We start from the raw sequence: 25,257 nt of genomic DNA, 5'->3' as shown, positions 1-25,257 counted from the left end.
AATGCGGTGCATATTGCAAATATTGTTACTTCAATATTTCTCTAAACTCTCAATGATACCATCCAATCAAACTTCAAAAGTACAAAGTACATTATCAAAGTATGTATACCATATACAACCTTGAGATTATTTTCCTTACAGGCAGACACAAAACAAAGAAACCCAATAGAACCCATTAAGAATAGAAGACTGTCAAACACCAAATGTGCACAGAATAACAAATCATACAAACAATAAAAGTAAACAACTAACATTCTGAACTGAAGTTCACGAAAGTGAGTGCGCAACCATGAAGTCAATCATTACTGCATTTGATCCAGGAGCCCGTTAGTTGTAGGCCACGGCCTCAGTTCAGCACAGAGGCAAGTAACACTGGCTCATCCCACTCCCCTGGCCAGACCGCAATCTGACATGGATTTAAATCGGCCAAACCTCAGATCGTTCCTCGCTCTTGGACCTGCGCCCTGCCTCAATGATATGCTCTTGGGCCCGGGTTTGCGCCTTGATTCGACACATACTCGGTCTTTCCAATCTGACTTGGCATTCCATTTTTATCTTTTCAGTTATACACAATGTAATGGTACTTTTTCCTATTATTGCGTTGTTACTTCTTTGGGAAATATCAAAGTTAACCACATTTCTGATGTGTACGCTGACCCTCAGCAAATTCCCTCAAACAATGACCATGTGCTGAATTCCCAGCTCTACTTTAATTCTGGATCAATGAAAATTTCCTCCAACGCAAGGCAGATCAACTCTCAAACTCTATTCTTTTAATTCCCAATTCCACTTTCTAATCTCACTCCTTTTGCATGGTTAATAATCTTGGTATCACTTCTGATGTCAAGATAAGCTTCTGGCCAAACTACTGTAACATCACTAACTTCTTATTTTAAATTCATGAAAGGGGGAGGACAAAATCACTGTTACTTCCAATCAAGCAATTTCACACATCTCATTTATTTTCCAATTATCACCTACTGTGAGTCAAATCACTAACATATTGTATTGATTTTAACAATTATAACCAATGGGGGTAGACCAAATACATTACTCACTGCAAAAGCAAATCTTTTTCTTAAACCAAGTTTTATTTGTAATCAAATCATACTTCAGCCAAACCTATTCACCAATAGAATACACATTTAAGGTCATTATGCATATACTGTTTCCTGTTCCTGCTCACCATCTCTCATCTTGCTTCCAAACTGGTCCATATCAAAAGCAATAGACTACCACACCCAAAAACAGGATGAGATCATCCTAACCACCAGTGTTTCTAGTTGCACATATCTGAATGATAGAAATGAGAAATAGAATATGCAGAATAAGCCAAGGAGAAGTATACTTAAAACAGAATTGAGGTTTCACATATAGAATTTGCAACTAAACATATCCAATAAAAAAGGCCACGCAGCTTTCTACGGAAATGCTACCTGGCCCACTAGCACTTTCCAGTTATTTTAAATATTCCATTCACTTTTGTTTTAAAGTCAAACAAAATGAGCAAGTTCGCCACAGAATACATAATTCTACACTATTGGGAACATCAACAATATTAAAAAGTTCTACAAACAGCAAGTTATTCTCAAATTAAATAGCTACACTACTCAGAATTTCAGCCTGGAAGGGAACTGAAACCAATATACCTTGGAAAATGTTATTAATCACATGGCCCTGCTTACCTGACATAGTTTTGCAATCTTTCAAGTTGCTTATGCAATTGTCTTTTGAAAATTTCTAATGAATCTGCTTCCACTAGTTCAGATATTGCATTATATTCCAATAAGTAACCCTATTAAAATTAACTTTTATCCATCATGTTAAAAATCAATATGGTATAGTTACTGACTCCTATGCCACACTGCTCTGTCAGAATCCCTCGTCATCTTTCCACTTTTCCTAATAGGAACCTCAGCAATGAGCCATGAGAAAGCATTGGCACGAAAAAACCAAGTGGGTTTAAGTCACTTCCCTTAAGTTTGCAATGATTTGTTACAAAAAAAAACACTTGATTTTGCAATGAGCTGACCTTTCGGAAAGAAAGTAGTTTTGCCATATGACCAATTCGTAACATGTGAAAGGTACATTAATAAACCAACTTGTTATACTGTACAATTCCTTTTCACTATCCAGAAACTTCCGCTAGAAGTTTAAATGCATGGAAACTGTCCGTCAAGATAACACAATTGTTGGAAGTTGAAGGACTGGAATACTTATTTCCTTGGGACAAGTAACCCGCAAACACCATTACTGTTGCTCATGTAAGGATTAGAAGTATTTGGAAGAGATACCTGATGACTTACACTCAGGATCCGTATAACCAAGCACTTAACAGCTTCAACAAGGGGAAAACATTAACCCAATAAGCAAGTGGTGTTAATAATGCAGAACGAGAAGTTAATCTTCATGGCCAACACAGTTTGCGGCATATTCAAAAAAATAATTAATTGTAGATATAATAAGTCTGTCAAACATTGGCTACTTAAATACCTCAAGGCAAAACCCTCACCTTGCAACATGCTTCTGTATGCAGTATCTGTAATGGCATAGATGTGGGGTGGCAACTCATGCCGCTTTTTTCCCTTGTACATCTCAACAATCTCCTCAGTGTAGATAGGTAGATTCTTGTAAGGATTAATGACCACACAGAAAAGACCTGAGTAAGTCTAAAAAAGGAAAACAAAATTATGTAAGTTTACAAAAGAAATGTAGCATTTTTATCTATATTACACCAACATGACAAAAAAACATTCTTGGTCAAAAATGAATCAATGATTCCAAAAACATTAATTGACAGAAAGAACGGCGTGACGAAACCTGACAGAAAACATATGCTCAACATCATACAATAACCATTGATATGAACTTCATGAATGATTTACAAAGGCAGGATTGAAGGAAGCCATAGGTTACCACAGCTGCAAAGACAGAAAAGGATTCAAAGTTTCCAGGGTGAAAAAGGTAAAAATAAAAAACATTTAAACTGATTAAATTTGGTTTTATTTTGCTATGTATGCTATAAACAATGCTGCCTGAAAAATGGAATTTCAAAAAAAATTCAAAAATAGGTCATTGACTCTTAACCATTTCTCCTTGTACAGATGTTGATTGCAACTTTTGTATTTTTTAAATTAAAAATGCAGTATTTTGCATTATTAATACGGCTCAGTTTATGTATAATTGTATAGTTAAAGTAAGAAACATGAACAGTGACTTGGCACCTACAGAACAGGCAGAATCAGCCTTAGAGAGGTAGAATTGGTCACCACTACTCACCGTCTTCCTACAAATCGGTTTGATACAATATCTTGGCCCATACAGATACAATGCCTTTGCTTAAAGATTAAATGGTCACAGGCCTAAAATGTTAACTTTGATTCTTCACCAATAATTGCTGAAAATTCCTACCATTTTCTATTTTTAAATTCCAAAGTACTGTAAAACTCCAATAATCTGATATCTGATCATTCCAGAATCCTAATGGCCTGGCACCTGGCTCGAGCATTAGTACAGAACACGAGACAGGGTTCCACAGTGCAAGTGGGGGTGTAGTCAGAGAGAGGGTCTAGATAAGCAGGAGTCAGGAACATGTATAGATCAGTGGCCAGATGGTATCCAAAGTGCTTGTGCATTTTCTGTTCCCTTTACATCACACTTCTTACATGATTGAACTTTTTTGCAACATGTAAAACAAGGGGATATGGGTAATAGCAGTAACACCCACTAGTCCGGAAAATCAGCTAGTCCAGGGCCAAACTCCCCAAAGCTGCCAGACTGTACAAGGATCTCAAATATTTAGCAACACACACACAAAATGCTTGAAGAACTCAGTAGGTCAGGTAGCATCTTTGGAAATGAATAAACAGTCATTGTTTCAGGTCAAGACCCTTCTTCAAGACTGGAAGGGAAGGAAGAAGACAATAAAAAGGTGGAAAAATGTGATAGGTGGAGCCAAGTGGATAGGAAAGATAAAGGGTTAGAGAAGAAGGAATCTGATAGTCTGATAGGAGATGCAAGTGGACCATAGGAGAAAGGAAAGGGGTGGGGGGGGTGGAAGAACCTAGGGGAAGAGGGGAAGTGTTAAGAAGGTAAGAAGAGGCAAAAAGGCCAGAGTGGGGAATAGAAGGGAGGGGGACGAAGGGAGAGAAAAATAAATTACCAGAGGGAGAAATCTATATTTATGCCATCAGGTTGGAGGCTATCCAGAAGGAATATAGGGTTGTTGCTTCTCCACCCTGAGGGGGGGCCCCATCTTGGCACAAGAGACATAGACCCACATGTTGGAACTGGAATTAAAATGTTTGGCCACTGGGAAGTTCCACTTTTGGTAGATGGAATGGAGGTACTCAACGAAACTGCCCTCCAATTTATGTCAGGTCTCACCAATGTAGATGTGGACACAATAGAGGACCCCAGCAGATTCGCAGGTGAAGTGTTGCCTCACCGGTAAAGACTGTTCGGGGCCCTGAATAGAGGCGAGTCAGTTGGTGAATGGGCAAGTGTAGCACTTAAGCCACTTGCAAGGGCAAGTGCCAGGAGGGACAAATGGACAAGGGAATCACAGAAAGAGCAATCCTTGCAGAAATTGGTAGGATTCCTTTGGAAATGACGGAGTTGGGAGGATGATGTGTTGGATGCAGAGGCTTGTGGCGTGGTAGGCAAGGACTTTGTCACTGTTAATGAGGCGGGAAGAAGGAGTGAGCACGGATGTTCAGGAAATGGAGGAGATACAGGTGAGGGCAGCATCAATAATGGAGGAGGGGAAATCCCGTTAGCACCAATACTGCAGCTTTGTGCTCTTTGAATAGATCGGGATATAAATCATGCTGTGTTTAAGATTCTACTGCAAAGCTAGCGGAATCAGATTTGTTCCTCTACCATACAAACATACTCCAAAAGAGTATTTAATTACGTTGAGCTATCCGGAGGGGGGGGGGTTAAAGAATTATACAAATTCACGTTTCTTCCTGCTTGTTAGTGCAAATTCTTACAGCTAGTTCACTTACAACAGCTCTACCTCGTTTGACAATTAAGCTTAGAATTCTAAGTATCAAAACAGGGTTAAATGCTTCCATTACAATGTTAACCACGAGCATCACAGTGTAGCCCTGAAATCCAAACAAACTCAAATTCAGGTAGCTTTCTACCCCAATATATTCCAAAGTGACAGTTTTATCACCAAAACAATTACCCCAAATTCCAAATCAGCTGTTTTCAATGAGACTTCTGGACCGCAAGAAACAGAAAAGGTAAGCGTTTGGGCCATTGTGCTTCTCCACTATTCAAAAAGATTAACTGACTTTTTACCTCAAACAGCACTTTCCTGCATTAAACCTGTATTCCCTATCCTATATCCAAAAGAGAATCGATCTTGTTTTGAATATATTCAGAGGCTGAGTCTTCATGACCCTCCTGGGTTAGGAATTTCAATTTACCAATTAGGTAAAAAGTTCAAGTTTATTGTCATTCAACTATATACATGTATACAGCTAAACGAAACAACATTCCTCAGGGGCCAAGTGAAGTATGCAGTACATAGATCACATATAGCACATTAAATAATGTGCTCTATGTGATAAACAGAAAACCTTTTAAAATTACCTTTTCTGATATTATGTGCAAGTTGACATAAACTGCACATAGTTAATATACAACAGTATTATCGGTGCTACATAAATAATGTACTGGGTGGTGGCAGTGTGTCAGAATTCTCAGAGCCAAGGGTGGGGTGGGGGTGGGGTGAAGTTGTTACCCAACCTAACCAGTCCTTGTTCTGACAGATCAGGGTTTCCAACCTGGGGTCCATGGACCTTTTGGTTAATGGCAAGGCTCCATGCCATAAAAAACTTTGGTAAACCCTGTTATAGATACCTTGTCTCAATCTCAAACCCTCCACTTACAGCCTAGTTCTAGGAACACTAGTCAGGATTGTTGTGTTTGTAATATTTGTGTAATCTTGTAAATATGTTGTTGATTTAAGCATTGTTTAAATAATTTATTATGGGTTGTAAGTATAAAGTGAACTGCCTATGTCACGACACTACCACGTGATACGTGCATGCCTCACTGAAAGTAAACATGTAGTTAGACTCACATTCCCAGTTTTGTGTTCTGCTGCTTTTAATTAATTTTATGTATTGGAGTTACAAAACATAACAAGGGAAAATGTTAATTCTGCATCTATTTACTGAGACTATAATCTCCCTGAAGACTCTCCATCTTCTTCAACACCCAGTTAAAATGGTAAAATGTATTGCAATACATGCAATTTTCCAAATACAACTAGCAGGTCAAGGTTAATACTGTAGTAGAAGAGAAAATGAATAAAGCCCAACCTTTACAATGGGACATGGGGGTAGTTAAGAATTAGGACAATTACACTTTATCCTACCACTACCTTCCAAATTTATACACTTAACGCTCACCAAGCACACTGATACATAACTAAGTGTCTGAATTATCAGAAATGTTTGGGAATATAATTATAGGGCTTCTCATCGCAAAGAAACTGGAGGTGATTTAATCTACCGGACTCACTAGATTATAATATACCAATGAGGTCTAAAAGAATAATTAAGGATATATAGTCGCCAAATTTAATCCAAAAACACATCTTGAGCAATGTAAGCAGTATTTACAATTTCCTTGGTTTCCTGCTATTAGACATTATTGCACATTGATTTATAATCTTCATTTAGCAAAGTTCAAAGTAAATTTACTATTAAAGTACATATATGTCACCATATACAACCTTGAGATTAATTTTCTTGCAAGCATACTCAATAAATCCATAATAGAATAACAACAATAGAATCAATGAAAGACTACCATCTTGGGCAATCATCCAGTGTGCAAAAGACAAGCTGTACAAATACAAAAAATAATAATAAGCAATAAATACTGAGAACATGAGATGAAGAATCCTTGAACGCGAGTCCATAGGTTATGGGAACATTTCAGCGATGGGGCAAGTGAAGTTGAGTTAAGTTATCCCCTTTGGTTCAACAGCCTGATGATTGAGGGGTAATAACTGTTCCTGAACTTGGTGGTGAAAGTCCTGAGGCTCCTATACCTTCTTCCTGATGGCAGCAGTGAGAAGAGAGCATGACCTGGGTGGTGGGAGGTCCCTGATGATAGATGCTGTTTTCCTGCAGCAATGCTCCATGTAGATGTGCTCAATGATGGGAGGGTTTTACCTGTGATGGACTTGGCTGTATCCACTGCTTTTCGTAGGACTTTCCATTCAAAGGCTTTGGCATTTCTATATCAGGTTATGATGCAGCCAGTCAACATACTCTCCACATCTACAGAAGTTCGCCAAAGTTTTAGATATCATGCTGAATTTTCACAAATACCCAAGGAAACAGAAGCTCTGCCATGCTTTCTTCATAACTGTACTTACATGCTGGGTCAGGACAGGTTCTCTGAAATGATAATACCGCGGAATTTAAAGTTGCTGACCCCTCGCCCCACCTCAAATGAGGACTGGCTCCTGGACCTCATGAACTGAGTAATCAGCTCCTTGATCTTGTTGACATCAAGTGAGAGATTGTTGTTGTGGTACCACTCAGCCAGATTTTCAATCTCCCTCCTATATGCTGATTCATCACCACCTCTGATTCTGCCAACAAGTGATGTCATCAGCAACCTGAATATGGCACTGGAGCTGTGCTTAGCCTCACAGACACAAGTACAAACTGAGTAGAGCAGGGGGCTAAGCACACAAGCTTGTGGTGCACCTATGCTGATGGAGTTTGGGTAGATGTTGTTGCCAATCTGAACTGACTGGGGTCTGCAAGTGAGGAAATCGAGGATCCCATTGCACAGGGAGGTATCAAAGACAAGGTTTTGAAGCTTATTTATTAGTTTGAGGGGATGATGGTATTAAATGGCGAGTTATAATCAATAAAAAGCATCCCTTTGTTTGTATCTTTGCTGTCCAGATGTTCCAAGGTTAAGTGAAGAGCCAATGAGATGGCATCTGCTGTGGATCTGTTACACCGGTAGGCAAATTGGCACGAATCCAAAGTTGCTTCTCAGATAGGAGTTGATATGTTTCATCAGCAACCTCTCAAAACACTTCATCACTGTGGATGCAAGTGCTACTGGATGATAGTTACTGAGGCAGGTTACCACGTTCTTCTTAGGCACTGGTATAATTGAAGCCTGATTGAAGCAGGTGGGTACTCAGACTGTCAAAATGAGATGTTAAAGATATCAGTGAACACTACAGCCAGTTGATCATAGGTCTTCAGTACTCAACCAGGTACCCTATCTAGATCAGATGTTTGTCGTGGGTTCAACCTCCCGAAGGCTACTCACATCAGCTCCAGAGACTGAAATCACGGGACCATTGGAGGCTGTAGGAGTTTGTGATGATTCCTCCATGTTTTGACAGTCAAAGTGAGCATAGGAGGCATTGAGCTCATCTGGAAGTGAAGCCCTGTTATTTGCTAAAAAGATGCTGAGTAGAGGGGTCTCATTCCTCTGGCTTGGAGTCCCCCTCTCCTGCCTCACTTCTGGCCATGGTGATGAACCTTCACCCACTTAAAGGTGCCATACCTGCTTGCTTGAGAGTTAAGTCTGCCAAGCCCTTCACAATATCGTGAAATCTGTAGTTCATTAAGTCAATTTAAAAGTACATTACTTAAAAGAAAATTACATGCTGCAGTGAGAGTAACTCTAAAGAGGTATATCTGGGAGTATTGTACACAGTCCCAGAGCGTCACTGTGGTTCCACTTAATACTAGCAGCCTCATGTTGTCTGCTGGATCTTGATGAAATAGTTTTACTTCTGCCACCCCCCCCCCCACCACTTTTCCATTTGTTCCAGTTCCATTCTAAGCAGAGTGAAACTGTAATACATCATGGTCGACATCTTCAATGGGCAATACTGGATATAAAAATTTGGCACTTTCAGATGAGAATCTATGCTTGAATAAGTAAAATTCCTTAAGCAATTGGAATGAACCCAAATATCAATACAATGGAAACTCTTCTCCTCCTCAGATACTGAAGACTAAGAATGACTAACACTCTGGTCCTGTGGAAATGAGTTGCTGATGCATATTCTTCCAAAGATGGAGGTGACAGCACATAAGGCAGTTAAGTGAACAGTCTGTTCCTTCTACCACTCAAGCAGGGATATTGATCCATGCTTCAGGAGCTCATTTTCCCTCATGCTCCATTTCTATTTTTAGAATTTACCAGCTGATGTCTTGTGGGCATTGCATTTCTCAGAGAGCTTGGGTAGATCCTTGAATCTTTTCCTTCTAAGTTACCCAGTAATTGTATTCTGAGCTCTGGCACAAGAAGAGGAGTCCATTTCAGGAGAGCAATGTCAAGTACGGAAGTACCATGGACTTCCCCGCATAGCCAATGTTACAAGAGTCCAGAATTACTTGGGCTTCAATAGAGAAGAGTATTGAGAACAACATAGCTCTGCAACCACATGTGAAAATTGTTATTCCAACAAGAACTTGCTACCAACAGCAGTATAATAATGCCTAAACAGGAATCAATGTTTACAGAAACAGGAGGAGAAAATCTGGACAAAAAAGTGAGAACAGTTCAGGTGGATAAACGAAATTTTCTGCTCATGAAATCTACCAGAAAATATAATCTGCAAGAGAATGATTATCCAGTTGAGGAGTTACATAGAATCAAACAGTTCAGAAACAGGCCCTTAGCCCACCATGCATTCACATTAGAAACAAAACATAGAAAACCTACAGCACAATACAGGCCCTTTGGCCCACAAAGCTGTGCCGAACATGTCCTTACCTTAGAAATTACCTAGAGTTACCCATAGCCCTCTACTTTTCTGAGCTCCATGTACCTGTCCAGGAGTCTCTTAAAAGACCCCATCGTATCCGCCTCCACCACTGTCACTCGCAGCCCATTCCACGCACTCACTACTCCCTATGTAAAAAACTTACCCCTGACATCTCCTTAAAACTATGCCTTCTCGTGCTAGCCATTTCAGCCCTAGGAAAAAGCCTCTGACTATCCACACGATCAATGCCTCTCATCATCTTATACAACTCTATCAGATCACCTCTCATCCTCCGTCACTCCAAGGAGAAAAGGCCAAGTTCACTCAACCTATTCAGGCTCCCCAATCCAGGCAACATCCTTGTAAATCTCCTCTGCACCTTTTCTATGTTCTCCACATCCTTCCTGTAGTGAGGCGACCAGAACTGAGCACAGTACTCCAAGTGAGGTCTGACCAGGATCCTATATAGCTGCAATATTACCTCTCAGCTCCTAAACTCAATCCCACGATTGATGAAGGCCAATGCATCGTATGCTTTCATAACCACAGAGTCAACCTGCGCAGCAGCTTTGAGTGTCCTATGGACTTGGACTCCAAGACCCCTCTGATCCCCCACACTGCCAAGAGTCTTACCATTAATACTATGTTCTGCCATCATATTTGACCTACCAAAATGAACCACCTCACACTTATCTGGGTTGAACTCCATCTGCCACTTCTCAGCCCAGTTTTGCATCCTATCCATGTCCCACTGTAACCTCTGATAGCCCTCCACACTATCCACAACACCTCCAATCTTTGTGTCATCAGCAAATTTACTAACCCATCCCTCCACTTCTTCATCCAGGTCATTTACAAAAATCACGAAGAGTAGGGGTCCCTGAGGCACACCACTGGTGACCGACCTCCATGCAGAATATGACCCATCTACAGCCACTCTTTACCTTCTGCGGGCAAGCCAGTTCTGGATCCACGAAGCAATGTCCGCTTAGACATTAATCCTACACAATCCCATTTTAATCTTTCCTCTCTGTTCCCATCAACTCCCCAGATTCAATCACTCACATATACACAATGTGCTATTTGGTGCCAAATTAACCCAACAACCTACAAGCCTTTGCAACATGCGAGGAAACCAGAGCACCTAGAGGAAACCCACAAGGCAATAAGAGCAACCTGCAAAGTCACAATCACAGACCAAAAGTCATGACTAAACCCAAGTCACTGAAGCTGTAAAGCAGTGGTTCTCCTAGCTGTGCTACTGGACAGCAAATCAATTTTTCCCACTACAGTGCCAAACATTTAGAGTTCACTACCATGCAATGATGATAGCTTAGTTGACAATTTTAAAAACAAAGACTTTTGTCAGTCAGGATTACTGAGGGATATAAAACTAAATTAGGTGGCTGGAGTAGGGATAATGATGAAGTACAATTTTACTCTATGTAAGAACAAATTTAAGTGCTGAAAGGTCTGCTCCTTTGTAAACTGCAAGAATTTATATTTTTCAAACACGTTTTAAATTCTCAAGATTAAGTGGACAACTAAATGGTCAATGAAAACTGGTGAAAGAGACTACTGGCTACAGATACAAAGTTTTTAATTCATTCAGATGTAAAATACCTTTTATTATTACTGCCTTCTTGTGGCAGAAAACAAAGACACAGAAACTAACAGCTACATTATCCATCTGTGGTGTGAAAGTCACTGATACTAGCAGTTTTCTCATCAGAAAAACTAAGCAAGGAACATGACCAATTTCTTTAAAATTAATAAGATTAGATTCTACCCAAGTGTTTATCTTATTTTCATTAGATACATAGAGAAGGATTGTCTCAACAATTCGAGTTATAAAAATACAATGAGTTAACTGCTAGAAAAGGTTTTTAAGAAGAGTTAAATCTCAACTGGGTTCAACTGTCAGCACTTATGAAAAGTGTGGATGTGTTCCCTTACAAACAGCAACTTGAGAAGTTATGGACAGTGAATGACATCTTACATTCTATAAGAAAGTTGATTAGCTGAAACTAGTAATGTTGATCAGCATGAAGTTACTAATGTCTTCAGCAATTAGAATTTAAATTGCAGGGGGAAAAGCATACTTTAAATGCCAAGTGACCAGAATAGGTTTGATCATATGCATATACATCCCCTTATGTAAACACGACTTTGACAGTTGTTGGATCAGTAGATTTTCCCGCTTTTTTGATTATTCAAAGCAGATTTTTGTATTTTGGATTGAAAATATTCAGGCAATCACAACAAATAGCAAAAACAAAGTATTAACAATGACACAGAAAAGGCTTACATAGATTAGTCCTGAGTAGTAACGCTCTTTCAAATTATGGAGTACAGAAGCTTCATTCAGACAAGTCAGTTCTGCCATATCTTCAACTTTGGAGAATTTGGGTGGGTTCATCTTCTGGATGTCATCCTTGTTAAATTTAACTTTCTTGCCATTCTCCACCAATTCAACGAGTGCCTCTTCACCAATCTCCTCCTTGAGACTGGCAGCCTCAAAGCCATTGCGTTCTGAGGGCACCCACACTAATTTTTTTGCTGCCCAGTCAGCTTGTGCCAATGGATTATTGATAATATTTTTGTCCACATAGAGATACCGGTCTGCATCCCGTTGAGCCATTTTGTCCTCTTATTGGAAGCCTGCAATTAAAAAAAAAGATATCCAGGTGACTCAGATGTTGAAACTACACTTTTAGAAATAACCAAAATTTTACAGAAAAGGAAAAGGTAAATTTTAACTGCTTATTCAAACAATGAAATGCATCTTTGCAAAAGTGTGACGCTGCACAGAGAATCACATAAACATGAAATATAATTGAAATTGATGTGTACGCTGTTCTTAGTTTGTAACTGATATACAGAAAAGTAATGCATCATCATATCCTTTGTTCATTATGATGGGCGGCACAGCATTTCAGATGCTGGGCTAGTGAGTTTAAACCATACTATTCCAACTTCCTCTCAGCCCTCCAACCCCAATATAAGCTTGCTGTGCACCAGTGTGTAACCCATAAATATAACCAAACATTGTCCAATGCACAGCAGTGCTATATATAGATAATTGCCTTGGGCTCAAACTTAACCTACATAAATTCAAGGGAAAAGGAAAATGAATGCAAATGAGTAGAAAGCAGAAAAATTCCACTTAGCCGTGAATAAAATTTTAATATTCAGGACTAGGAACAAATTTAGAACTTTATAAAATATTTATTTATCAATTCTTCAATTTGCAATACAAATTGTTAAAATATGTAGTACAAATCTAGTGCTTTAAAACATTAATTGAAAGGAAGATGAATTTTTGTGTCATTGTGAAATCCTTCTATTTAAGAATGCTTCAGGTAATTTAGCCTGCCAAAAATTCAGTCTTCGAAAACAATAATTGCATATACATTCTAATTTGCAACATTAGGTATCATGGACAATTCAAATGTTACTCAAGTGGTTTCTACTTTCCACATTCAGAACTATAATAGAAGCCTCATGAAAATGGAATAATATGAAATGGTTTTGTCCCAAATTCACATTTAGTCAGGCTTACTGTCAATAAACTGCTGAACAATGTTAAGCTGTAGAACTTGAAGAAAACTTAACAGCGTGTCCGAAATTTTGATACTAGTACAAAATCAGACCGAAACATTGTTCTCAGAAATAAACAGACTTATGGAAAGAAAAGACCACTTCCTTGTCAAACAACAATTATTACATTTTATAAGATATCTTTATAAGATAGATAGATATATCAATAAAGTATATATCTATCTATCTTATAAAGCAGCTGCTCTAAAACTTACTTGTGACATTAATGCCCACCCCAACCTTTTCAACCCCAGTGAACTTCAGACAACTTGGAGATCAGCTTTTTTTCATGTCTCATTCAAAATCTAACATCCCTGACCAAGAAATGCTGAAGTTACAATCAACATTATATGCTAAAAATGGTATTAAGCACCTAATGAGCATTAACAATTGAGCTGATTGTTAAAATCTGATATATTATTCTTAATCAGAATTATTCCATGTTCACTTCCCTTAGTAACAATTGATCAAGTGCATTATGAGAGCCATGAACAAAGTAAACTAGAACAAACAGCTTCCTTTAACAGGAGGGTCTATATTTGATACTAGGATGACAGAAGGTTTTTTTTAGGAGAACTACAGTCCCTATAAGAAGTATTCACCCCCGCTTTGGAAGTTTTCATGTTTTATTGTTTTACAACACTGAAGCACAGTGGATTTAATTTGGCTTTTTTTCGGACATTGGTCAACAGAAAAAGACTCATGTCAAAGTGACAACAGATCTCTACAAAGTGATCTAATTAATTATAAATACAAAACACAAAATAATTGATTGCATAAATATTCACACCCTTTAATATGACACCAAATCATCACTGGTGCAGCCAATTAGTTTTCGAAGACAACCAGTTAAATGGAGTTCATCTGTGTGCAGTCAAGGTGTTTCAATTGATTGTAGTTTAAAAAAAACTGTATCTGGAAGGTCTAACTGCTGGTGAGTCAATATCCTGGCAAAAACTACACCATGAAGATAAAAGAACACTCCAAGCACCTCCACAAAAAAGATATTGAAAAGCATAAGTCAAGAGATGGATACAAGAACATTTCCAAGTCACTCAATATCCCTTGAAGTACAATTAAGTCAACCATTGAGAAATGGAAAGAATATGGCACACTGTAAATCTGCCTAGAGCAGGCAGTCCCCAAAAACTGAGTGACCATGTAAGAAGGGGACTAGTGAGGGAGGCCACCAAGGGACCTACAACAACTCTGGAAGAGTTACAAGCTTCAATGCCTGAAACGGGAGAGACTACGCATACAACTGCTGCCTAGGTGCTTCACCAGTCACAGCTTTATGAGAGAGTGGCAAAAAGAAAGCTACAGTTGAAAAAAAAACTCATGAAATCTTGGCTAAAGTTTGCCAGAAGGAATGTGGGAAACTTTGAAGTCAGATGGAAGAAGGTTCTATGATCTAATAAAACCAAAATTGAGCTTTTTGGCCATCAGACTAAACACAGTTTGGCATAAGCCAAACAACCACACATAATCAAAAACACCATCCATGTTGTGAAGCATTATGGTGGCTGTATTTCCTGTGGGGATGGTTCACTATAGCAGGTCCTGGAAGGCTTGTGAAGGTAGACGATAAAATGAATGCAGCAAAATACAAGGAAATCCTGGAGGAAAACCTGATGCAGTTTGCAGGACAACGGCAACTTGGGAGATGATTTGTTTTCCAGCAAGACAATGACCCCAAGCCTCACAAGAATGGCTTAAAAACAACAAATTTAATGTCCTGGAGTGGTTAAGTCAGGGTCCAGAATTCAATCCAATTGACAGTTTGTGGCTGGACTTAAAAAAGGCTATCCACTCACAATCCCCATGCAATCTAACAAAGCTTGAACAGTTTTGTAAAGAAGAATAGGGAAAAGTTGCAGTGTCCTGATGTGCAAAGCTGATAGAGACCTATCCACAAAGACGCAAGGCTATAATTGTTGCCAAAGGTGTATCTACTGAATACTGACTTAAAGCGGTGAGTAATTATGCAATCAATCATTTTGTGTTAATTATAATAAATTTAGACCGATTTGTAGAAATTTGTTTTCATTTTGACACGGAGTCACTTCTGTCGATCACTGTCAAAAAAATGCCAAATTAAATCCACTGATTCAATGTGGTAAAACAATAAAACATGAAAACTTTCAAGGGGTGAATACTTTTTATAGGCATTTACGCAGCACATCACTGACTGGAGGAGTGAGGAACATTCATCACATTTAAGGACCTGGATGATATGAGCATATCAAGAACTGTAGAATCAGAAGCAGGTTTATCATAGAAACATAGAAAATAGGTGCAGGAGTAGGCCATTCGGCCCTTCGAGCCTGCACCGCCATTTATTATGATCATGGCTGATCATCCAACTCAGAACCCCGCCCCCTGATCCATACCCCCTGATCCCCGTAGGCACACCAGCATGTGATGTGAAATTTGTTAACTTATTAGCAGCGGTTCAATGCAATACATAATATAGAAGAAGAAATATAATAAATCTTATTCAGTATACTTTATACAGTATATGTATCTTGAATCATGCAAAAACAGAAATGCTATATATTAATAAAAGGTGAGGTAATGTCCAAGGGTTCAATGTTCATTTATGAATCAGATGACAGAGAGGAAGAGCTGTTCCTGAATCGCTGAGTGTGTGCATTCAGGCTTCTGTACCTCCTACCTGATGGTAACAGTGAGGAAAGGACATGCCCTGGGTGCTGGAGGTCCTTAATAAAGGCCGCTATCTTTCTGAGACACTGCTCCTTGAAGATGTCCTGGGTACTTTGTAAGCTAGTACCCAAGATGGAGCTGACTAAATTTACAACCCTCTACAGCTTCTTTCGGTCCCGTTTAGTAGCTCTCCACCCCACCCCCCCATAACCAGACAGTGATGCAGCCTGTCAGAATGCTCTCCATGGTACATCTATAGAAGTTTTTGAATGTATTTGTTGACATACCAAATCTCTTCAAACTCCAAAGTATAGCCATTGTCTCGCCTCCTTTATAACTGCATCAATACGTTGGGACCAGGTTAGATCCTCAGAGATCTTGACAGCCAGGAACTTGAAACAGCTCACTCTCTCCACTTCTGATCCCTCTATGAGGATTGGTATGTGTTCCTACGTCTCACTCTTCCAGAAGTCCACAATCAGCTTTTTCATCTTACTGACATTGAGTGCCAGGTCGTTGCTGTGGCACCACTCCACTAGTTGGCATATCTCACTCCTGTACGCCCTCTCTTCACCACCTGAGATTCTACCAACAACGGTTGTATCGTCGGCAAATTTATAGATGGTATTTGAGCTATGCCTAGCCACACAGTCCATGGGTATATAGAGAGTAGAGCAGTGGGCTAAGCACATACCCCTGAGGTAACGTGCAGGACTAAATTGTAAAAAAAAAGTGGAAATAAGCCAAAGATAATTTTGGCCAATGTTCATATGACACAGCTACTGATACCTCTGTTTCAGAAAGATTCCAGCAGTAAAAGGTATTCCACCATTTCCCAGTCAAACGAGTATGTTCTAAACTCTAGAGAGCATAAGCTCAGTCTGCTTCATCTCTCCACATACAGTATTGTGCAAAAGTCTGACAGAGCGCAAGAGAGAACGAACGCGCGCTAGGGTGTCTAAGACTTTGCACAGTTCTGTAGTAATTTTATATATTGTACTGCTGCTGCAAAAACAAATTTCATAACATGTGACGATAATAAACCTGATTTTGATATCGGTCTTCATTTTGGACTGAGAGTTGGAAGAGGGCAGGAACAGGGGAATTATGGTTGGGAAAAGAGGAAGGGAGCGGCAAGCACCAGGGAGACTTTCTAGAATGATCAATATGCCAATTGTTTAGAATTAAATAACCTTGCCTGGTGTCTCAGGGCTGGATGTGCGTGCACCTGTACCACGTCCTGCTCCTGTCACTTGTCCCACACCCCTCCTCCGGCATTCCACCCTCACTATTCCCAACATTCTTAGTTCCTGTCGATTTACAAACTCACTCTCCGCTCCACGTTGACAAATATAGTACTGTGCAAACATCTCGGGCACCCTAGCTTTTTTTTTTTACAAATACATACATATATACATACATACACATAAATGTCCAAAACTTTTGCAGTATTGCAATTTTTTTTTAATGTTTTTCACTATTTTACTGCTGTCTTGTATGTGCTTTATGTGCCTTGTGCTGTTATGACTGTTGGTACTGTGTTTTGCACCTTGGCCCTGGAGTAATGCTATTTCACTTGGCTGTATTAATTGGTATTCATGTATGACTGACAATTTAACTTGATCTCTCCTCATGCAATATACCCAGCAATGCAGGAGTCAACCTAGTTAACATCAGGTGCACTCACTCTATCATAAACATCTTTCCTTAGGTAAAAATATGAAAAATCTGCACAATATTTCAAGTGCTGGTTCACAAAGTCCCTAATTTCAACAAGTTACCTGCACTCTTGTACTCATTGCCTCTTATAACATTTCCTTCCTAATTTCTTGCTGAATTTGCACATTAATTTTCAATTTCTAAGAACATTCTAGCCCATTTGAATACCAACATTTTTAAAATAATTCACTTAAAATGCTTCATCTTTCTGTCTACAGAAGTGAATAAATGCACATTATGTTTCATATGTTTATATCCTTGCTAACCTGCTTGTATTCCCCTGCAGTCTCTGTATCTTCCTCACAAACACATTACCACCTACTTAGTATCATCAGCAAACTTGATTCCTTCATCCAAATCAATGATATACATTGCCCTCAGCACTAACCTATCGGCATATTCTATTGGTCTTCCCACTGAAAAATTACCCAATTGTTTTTGTCCAGTAACCATTCACCAACGCAGGGTACACATCAGTGTTTAAATTTCATAAGGCACTTTATGAACTGACTCGCTCATAAGACAACTGACTCACCTTACCCATTCCACTAGTTGCAAGCTCAAAAAATTCTCCAAAAAAATTTATCAAATGTGATTTCCAATTCATAAAGCCATGTTCACTCTGCCTAATGTTATTATTTTCCATCTAAACCTTTTAACAGTAATAACAGATTCTAGCATTGTCTCCCTACTACTGATAGCAAGCTAACTGGTCTTGTTGTCTTTCTGCCACCTTTTTTTTAAATTTTATTTTTATTTGGATAAGGAATTCACAATTATCATGTACTTTTTTCACACATATAACCTTTTCCATTTTTTTATATGTATAAAACTACGATTATTTATACATTCTTAAGTACACATTGAGATGATATAAAAGGAAAATAAACATTTAAATAGATAATTATGTACTGTGGTAAATCTAACCTATTAGGCTAAGTAATGAAATTAGTTGTTAAGAAAAATGGTAATAATAGTTTCCATACAACCCTTCTGGACCATTTCCACTGGTCCAAAATGTTGCATACAAGCCTATATACCAACCATTGTAGGTGTTTATATCCCAATTTGTTCATGCTTGTTCCTGCCTGCAGACATAATTATCCAATCCCTATGTACTTATTTACTTAATTTTTTCTTTTTTTTATCCCTTTCCCAAATCTTTCCCTTTACTTGTGTTAATTCTCTATTTTCCAAAAAAAAACAAACATTTAGACTAGGGGTGTTTACGTTAGCAATATTACTGTGTTGATGAGAAGAGCAATATAAATCATTAGGAGAGTCATCTAAAGTCTGCTCGCATTGGGGTTATATATTCAATCCATTTATTCCAGATTTGATAAAATGTTTCTTTTTGAGTTCTCAGGGAGTAAGTCAACTTTTCCATTTTAAATATTTCCAAGATAATTTCGTACCAATCTTCTAATGTAGGTGGTATTGGATTTAGCCATTTTCTAGTGATTGATTTCTTACTTGCCGCTAAGAGGGCCTGCAGCAACTTTATATCTTCCTTCTGTTCAAGGAACAATACATGCCCCAAATAGAGCGTCTCAAAGTTCAGAGGTATCTGGGACCTAAGTACCTTAACTAATGTTCTATGAATACCTTCCCAAAATAGACTTAATTTAGGGCAATCCCAGAAAATATGAAAATGATTCGCCTCCTTGGAGCCGCACCTTCTCCAACACATCACATTTATATCTTTGTATTTTTCCTGATATGGGGTCTTGAAGTATCTTATAATGTTTTTCCAACAATGTTCTCTCCAAGTCAAAGAATTAGTCGAGGACCATTGAAAGCTGCAGATTTTCCCCCAAGCCTCCTCTGAAAGTACCAACCCCGCTTCTTTCTCCTCCTCTTTAATATACAGTGTATTTACATTTTTAGCATGGGAGAGTGCATTATATAGGCGAGAAACTGATTTACTAGGTATTGAACTGCAAGCCGAATTCAGAATCTTGAAAAATTCTAATTCTACTGTTGATAGGTCTGTATATCTACAACTCTGGTTAACATAGTTTCGTATTTGAAGGTACCTAAAAAAGTCATCTGCCACCTTTCTTAAAATGTGGAGTTACACTTGCTATCTTCCGGAATCTATGGAAATTTGAAAGATGACAACACATTATTTCCACTGCCATCTCCTTCAAAACTTCTTGGACATAGACTGTGGGGATTTTTTACCTTTTAATACCACTTTTTAAATCACCTTTCAATACCATTTTTTTCCCCTCTAAAAGCTTATTGCCTTGAGCTCATTTGCTCCACACTTGTAGTTCTCCAATATTTTGCCAAGATGCTTTCTGTACCTTCTCCCAGGAAAGCAGAAAAAAAAATTATTTGGTTTCCCTACCACTTCCTCACCTGCAACAAGTTATTTTTTTTTTCATATTCCTTAAGGGACCCATATTAACTTTAGCTAATCTTTTGTTTTAATATCACTATAGTAGATCTTAAAATTTCCTTTTATACTTCCCAAAACCTATTTTTATTTTCCCTATCATTAAAGTATTGACCTTCTGAGTTCTGATATTTTCTTAAATCTACGAGATGCTAATTATTTGAACAATAGTCTTTGCTCATACAGTCATACCTTCAATGCATCACAACTTGCTATAGACAAGCCTTCAGTTTGCTTTACTCAGAATGAACTAAATCGTTTTCAATCTTTGTATAAAGTCCAGTCATATTATGATCATTGTTCCCTAAAGGCCCTTTAGCTACAGATCCTCAATTAACCTTTTCATATTACACAGATCTAAAATAGCCTGGCTCTTTATCAATTCCTCTGGATACCGATCTAGAATTCCGTTTAAATTTCACAACTTCATCCGCCATATTACAACTAATTTGATTCGCTCAGTCTACATTATTATTGTGTTAACCTCATTACACACAACTAATTTACTCACATACTGATTCACTTACTATTTGGGGGACATTTATGCAACTGCCATCAACATTTTCTGTTCCTTGCTGTTTTACCCAAATAGACTGTACTCTAATCTCTTCCACACTTTACTATCAGGGCCAGCCCATCTCCTATTCCATTTTACTTATCTGTAAATATCCAGAAATATTAAATACTTAACCTTGGTTACTGTGCAATCATGACTTTGGTTAAAGTTATTTGAATGTATCTATTTATACTATCAATTTATCTACCTTTTACAAATGCTATATGCATTCAGTTAAAGAGCTTTGAATTATGCCTTTGTGTTTGTAATCACTGTCCTTACCTGTCAGACTATGGATATCATTACCTTTATTTTCTTACAACATAACTGCAGGCTATTTTAATCTACCAAGTCTAATACCAGCTCATATAGCAATCTCATTCCCTTATTTTCTCACAAACATGGTTTCACCACTTCCCCATCTGATTAATTCATCCTGGTTCTACCACTCAGCTGCACATCACTTATAGCAGCCAATTACCCTACCACTCTACACATCTGGAAAAAAACAGAAACCCAGGGAAACCTCGGTGGTGATACAGAGAGGACACGCAAACTCCACAGATAGCACTGTAGATCATGATTGAACATGGATAGCTAGAGCTATTAAATGAACTGCTGCACCAATTTCTAACTTTCTAAAATTTGACACTAAAGTAGAACAATGGGGATCTACAGAGCAAGGAAACAGAGCAGCAATTATTGCTAAATATACAGATGTTTGGTTAGAATACCCTTGTGCTTATGCTCTTTAAACTTGGACAGTAGTGCAAATTACATGGGAGGAAAACTACAATAACCTAGGTAAACTAGCAAAATTTAAATGAACAAAAACAACAAAATTATTTGTACAAATGGCTTTATATAGAGATAATAGGACAGGTAGTATAACATATGGGGATCAGTGGAGATCAATCAACTCCCAAGCAAACACCTACATATGCACCTTTATTACAGAGAATTTTAGTCAGTTAATGAGCTGCACACAATAAGAGCAGAGAGGGGTAAAGGTATCTAGATACATCTAGTAAACAATTTCAGTTGTTAGGTTGGGCGCCAATTTAGATTTTGTTATCACTGAAAAGGTGGTGACTGGGAGTCTAGCTACCTTCTAAACCTTGGGATGAATGACAGCTTAGCATTAACACCCAATGTATATACAGTCGGCCCTCCTTATCCGCGGGTTCCACATGCGCGGATTCAACCGACCGCGGATCGGGAAAACCCAGAAGTTCTCTCTCCAGCACTCGTTGTTTGAGCATTTTTTCTTGTCATTATTCCCTAAACAATACAGTATAACAATTAGTTACATAGGATTTACATTGTATTAGGGATTATAAGTAATCTAGAGATGATTTAAAGTATATGGGAGGATGTGCATAGGTTATATGCAAGTACTACACCATTTTATGGTGGGAGGACAAGATGGCGGCACGCCTGCGTGTGCGCAGCCCTCCGATGAAAAATGATATCATATCTGTTAAATAGGGGCCATGGACAATTCTGATTTGATGGAGAATGGACGTGAAAGCACAGAGGAACATCTGGAGAAATTTCTGAAACGCCCGTTCGCTGCTGTCGTTACTATGTGGTCGGGAATCTTTTGGAGGATAGGCCTCAAAATCCCTGGTCTTGCCTGCTTTTGGCGACTGAGAAGGAGGTCGAATCGTTTGGACAGAGATGGTGCTCAGTACTCGGTGTCGGAGAGCTGATCAGAGCTCGAAGTTTTCGGATGACTCAGAGTCGGATTGTGGTCGGCATGGCAGGGAGAGTTTTTCTTCCTTCTCCCGTCTGCGTGAGATGTGGGACATTTGAGAGACTTTGAACTTTACTGTGCTCACGGACTTCTTCATCAAGTTATGGTATTTGTTACACTGTTTGTAACTATATGTTATAATTATGTGGTTTTGTCAGTTTTTTCAGTCTTGGTTTGTCTTGTGTTTTGTGATATCAGACCAGAGGAAATAATGTATCATTTCTTAATGCATGCGTTACTAAATGACAATAAAAGAGGACTACGTGTCTTCATAATCATATAATGGACTTGAGCATCCGCGTTTTTTGGTATCCGCGGCGGGGGGTCCCGGAACCAATCCCCCACGGGTAAGGAGGGCTGACTATAACATTCCTGCTACCAATTCAGTTAACAACTGTTGACAAGATAATTTGTCAGCCACAATGAAACAAATGGTCATGTAAATAACAGGGTGATGGCTAAAAAGGAATGTGGATCATGCTATATATACACACTAGCCATGACAGACATGAAATTGAGAGTCAGATACAAAGTGTATCTGACCCCTCAGTTCAGCATGACCAAGTTATAACCTCAAACTCTGTGTTGGTTCCAGTAGTGAAGATTACTGCAAGGATGAGAGATCAGTTGGTTAAAATAGATTGGAATTGGGATTAAGTTAGTCATTAAAAATTATTTCAATGATCTGGAGATGTTCAGCTGGTCACACACCACCTGTGAGAGGAAAGAAAAAGTCAATGTTTCAGTTCAAAATCCCACAAATGCTGCACAATCCACTGAGTTCCTCCAGTGCATTACTTGCTGTTCCAGATTCCAATATTTATAGTTGTCTCCTGAACAAATAGGTATTCCATAGGGACACGTACTCAGTGCTCAATTTATTAGGCATCTCCAGTACCTGAAGTGGCCACTGAGTATACATTCATGTTCTTCAGCTGCTGTAACCCATGCACTTCAAGATTTGAAGTATTGTGTTCAGATATGCTCTTCTGCGTAACACAGTTGTAACACATGGTTTTGAATTGTCACAATCCTGTCAGCTTGAACCCGTCTGGCAATTTTCCTCTGACCTCTCATTAACAAAGCATTTTCACCCACAGAAATGCTGCTCACTGTTTTCTTTTTTTGCACTGTTCTTTGTAAATTCAAAACTGTTGTGCATGAAAATCCCAGGAGATCAACAGTTTGAGATACTTAAACCACCCCATCTAGCACCAACAATCATTCAATGGTCAAAGTCACTTGGGATCACATTTCTTCCCCATTCTGTTGGTCTGAATCTCTTGATCATGTCTGCATGCTTTTATGCATTGAGTTGCTGCCAAATGAATGGCTGATTTGATATTTGCATTAATGAGGTGTACAGGTGTACCTAATAAGGTGACCACTGAGTGTAATTCCACTAGAAAAGTGGGTGTTAATGGCAAAGTAATTAACTGGAATATTGAGAACATTTTGACAACCAAAGTAGGAAAAAATGGAGCATAGATACAAGGGATTCTGCAGATGCTGGAAATCTAGAACATAATCATAATGCTGCAGGGGTTCCCAACCATTTTTATGCCATGGACCAATACCATTAAGCAAGGTATCCATGGGCCCCATGTTGGGAACCCCTGCGCTAGAGAAACTCAGCAAGTTGAACAGCATCTATACATGGAATAAACAGTTAAGATTTTAGGATGAGACTGTTCATCAAGAGTATTTCTGATACTATTTTATCAAACAAAGTGCCCAATTCTGATCTATTGAAATTACTGATTTGTGGTACTGCACTTACCGACTGAGAGGACTCCACAACCTACTGACTTTTGCCTTGAATCAGAATCAAGTTTATTATCAGTCTTATATGATGTGAAATCTGTTGTTTTGTGGTAGTACTTCAATGCAAAAACAAAATTGCTACACTTTACAAAATAATGCAAAAGGAATAATAAGATAGTGTTCATAGACTTCCATGATGAAGCTGACTAAATCTACAACTCTCTGCAGATTCATATGATCCTGTGCATTGGAATCTTCATACCAGCCTGTGAGGCTACCAGTCAGAATGCTCTCCACTGTACATCCACAGAAATTTGCAAGACTCTTTGGTGACATACCAAATCTTCTCAAACTCTTTAAATCTGCTGACATGTCCTTTTCATAATTGTATCAATGTGTTGGGCTTCCCCATAAGGAGACCATAGTCAGTACAGATTGGTAATAACATTTTTTGTTGACAAATCAACATAGATATATCTCAGGACAGATACCCTGAAATGAGAAACATAAAATGCTTACATCTTTCACCGCTCATTTCTCAACAAATTATAACTTCTCTTTCCTGAAGTCCACAATCAAACCCTTGGTCTTGCTGACACTGAGTAGAAAGTTGTTGTTTCACACCACTCATCTAGCTGATTTATCTCACTCTTTGTTGCCATCTGACATTATATGAACAATGGTTCATGCTCAACTCTGCAAATTTATAAATGGCTTCTTAAACTGTGCTTCATCACAGTCATGTGTAGAGAGAGCAGACCAGTGGGCTAAGTGTACATCCTTGAGATGTGCCTGTGTTGATTGTCAACAAAGAGATGTTATCAATCTGTACTGACATGGTCTCCATATGAAGAAGTACAGGATCCACTTGCAGAGAAAGCTACAGAGGTGAATTGCAGGAAGTCCAGGTTCTTGCTCAGGCAGGAGTTAATTGTAGACATACCAAACCTCCAAGCATTTTATAATGATAGATGTGAGTGCTACCAGTCAATAGTTGTTGAGACAGATCATTCTGCTCT

General features: G+C 38.7%; 1 protein-coding gene across 3 annotated transcripts in view; it reads right to left on the bottom strand.

The window, feature by feature from the left end:
- Nucleotides 1–25,257, bottom strand: part of LOC134354008 (myosin-9-like) — a 113,008-nt gene that overhangs the window by 82,909 nt on the left and 4,842 nt on the right. For all 3 annotated transcript variants that reach the window (XM_063062656.1, XM_063062655.1, XM_063062657.1), the window contains exons 2-3: nucleotides 12,087–12,439; nucleotides 2,513–2,669 (exon numbers count right to left, since the gene is read on the bottom strand). In XM_063062656.1, coding sequence (XP_062918726.1) covers nucleotides 2,513–2,669; nucleotides 12,087–12,419 — 490 coding nt within the window. In that variant the 5' untranslated portion in view covers nucleotides 12,420–12,439. The remainder of the gene's footprint in view (nucleotides 1–2,512; nucleotides 2,670–12,086; nucleotides 12,440–25,257) is intronic.

This window comes from Mobula hypostoma, chromosome 11, assembly GCF_963921235.1.
Source record: "Mobula hypostoma chromosome 11, sMobHyp1.1, whole genome shotgun sequence".
Classification (NCBI taxonomy): Eukaryota; Metazoa; Chordata; class Chondrichthyes; order Myliobatiformes; family Myliobatidae; genus Mobula; species Mobula hypostoma.
This window is presented reverse-complemented; position numbering and strand designations above follow the sequence as displayed.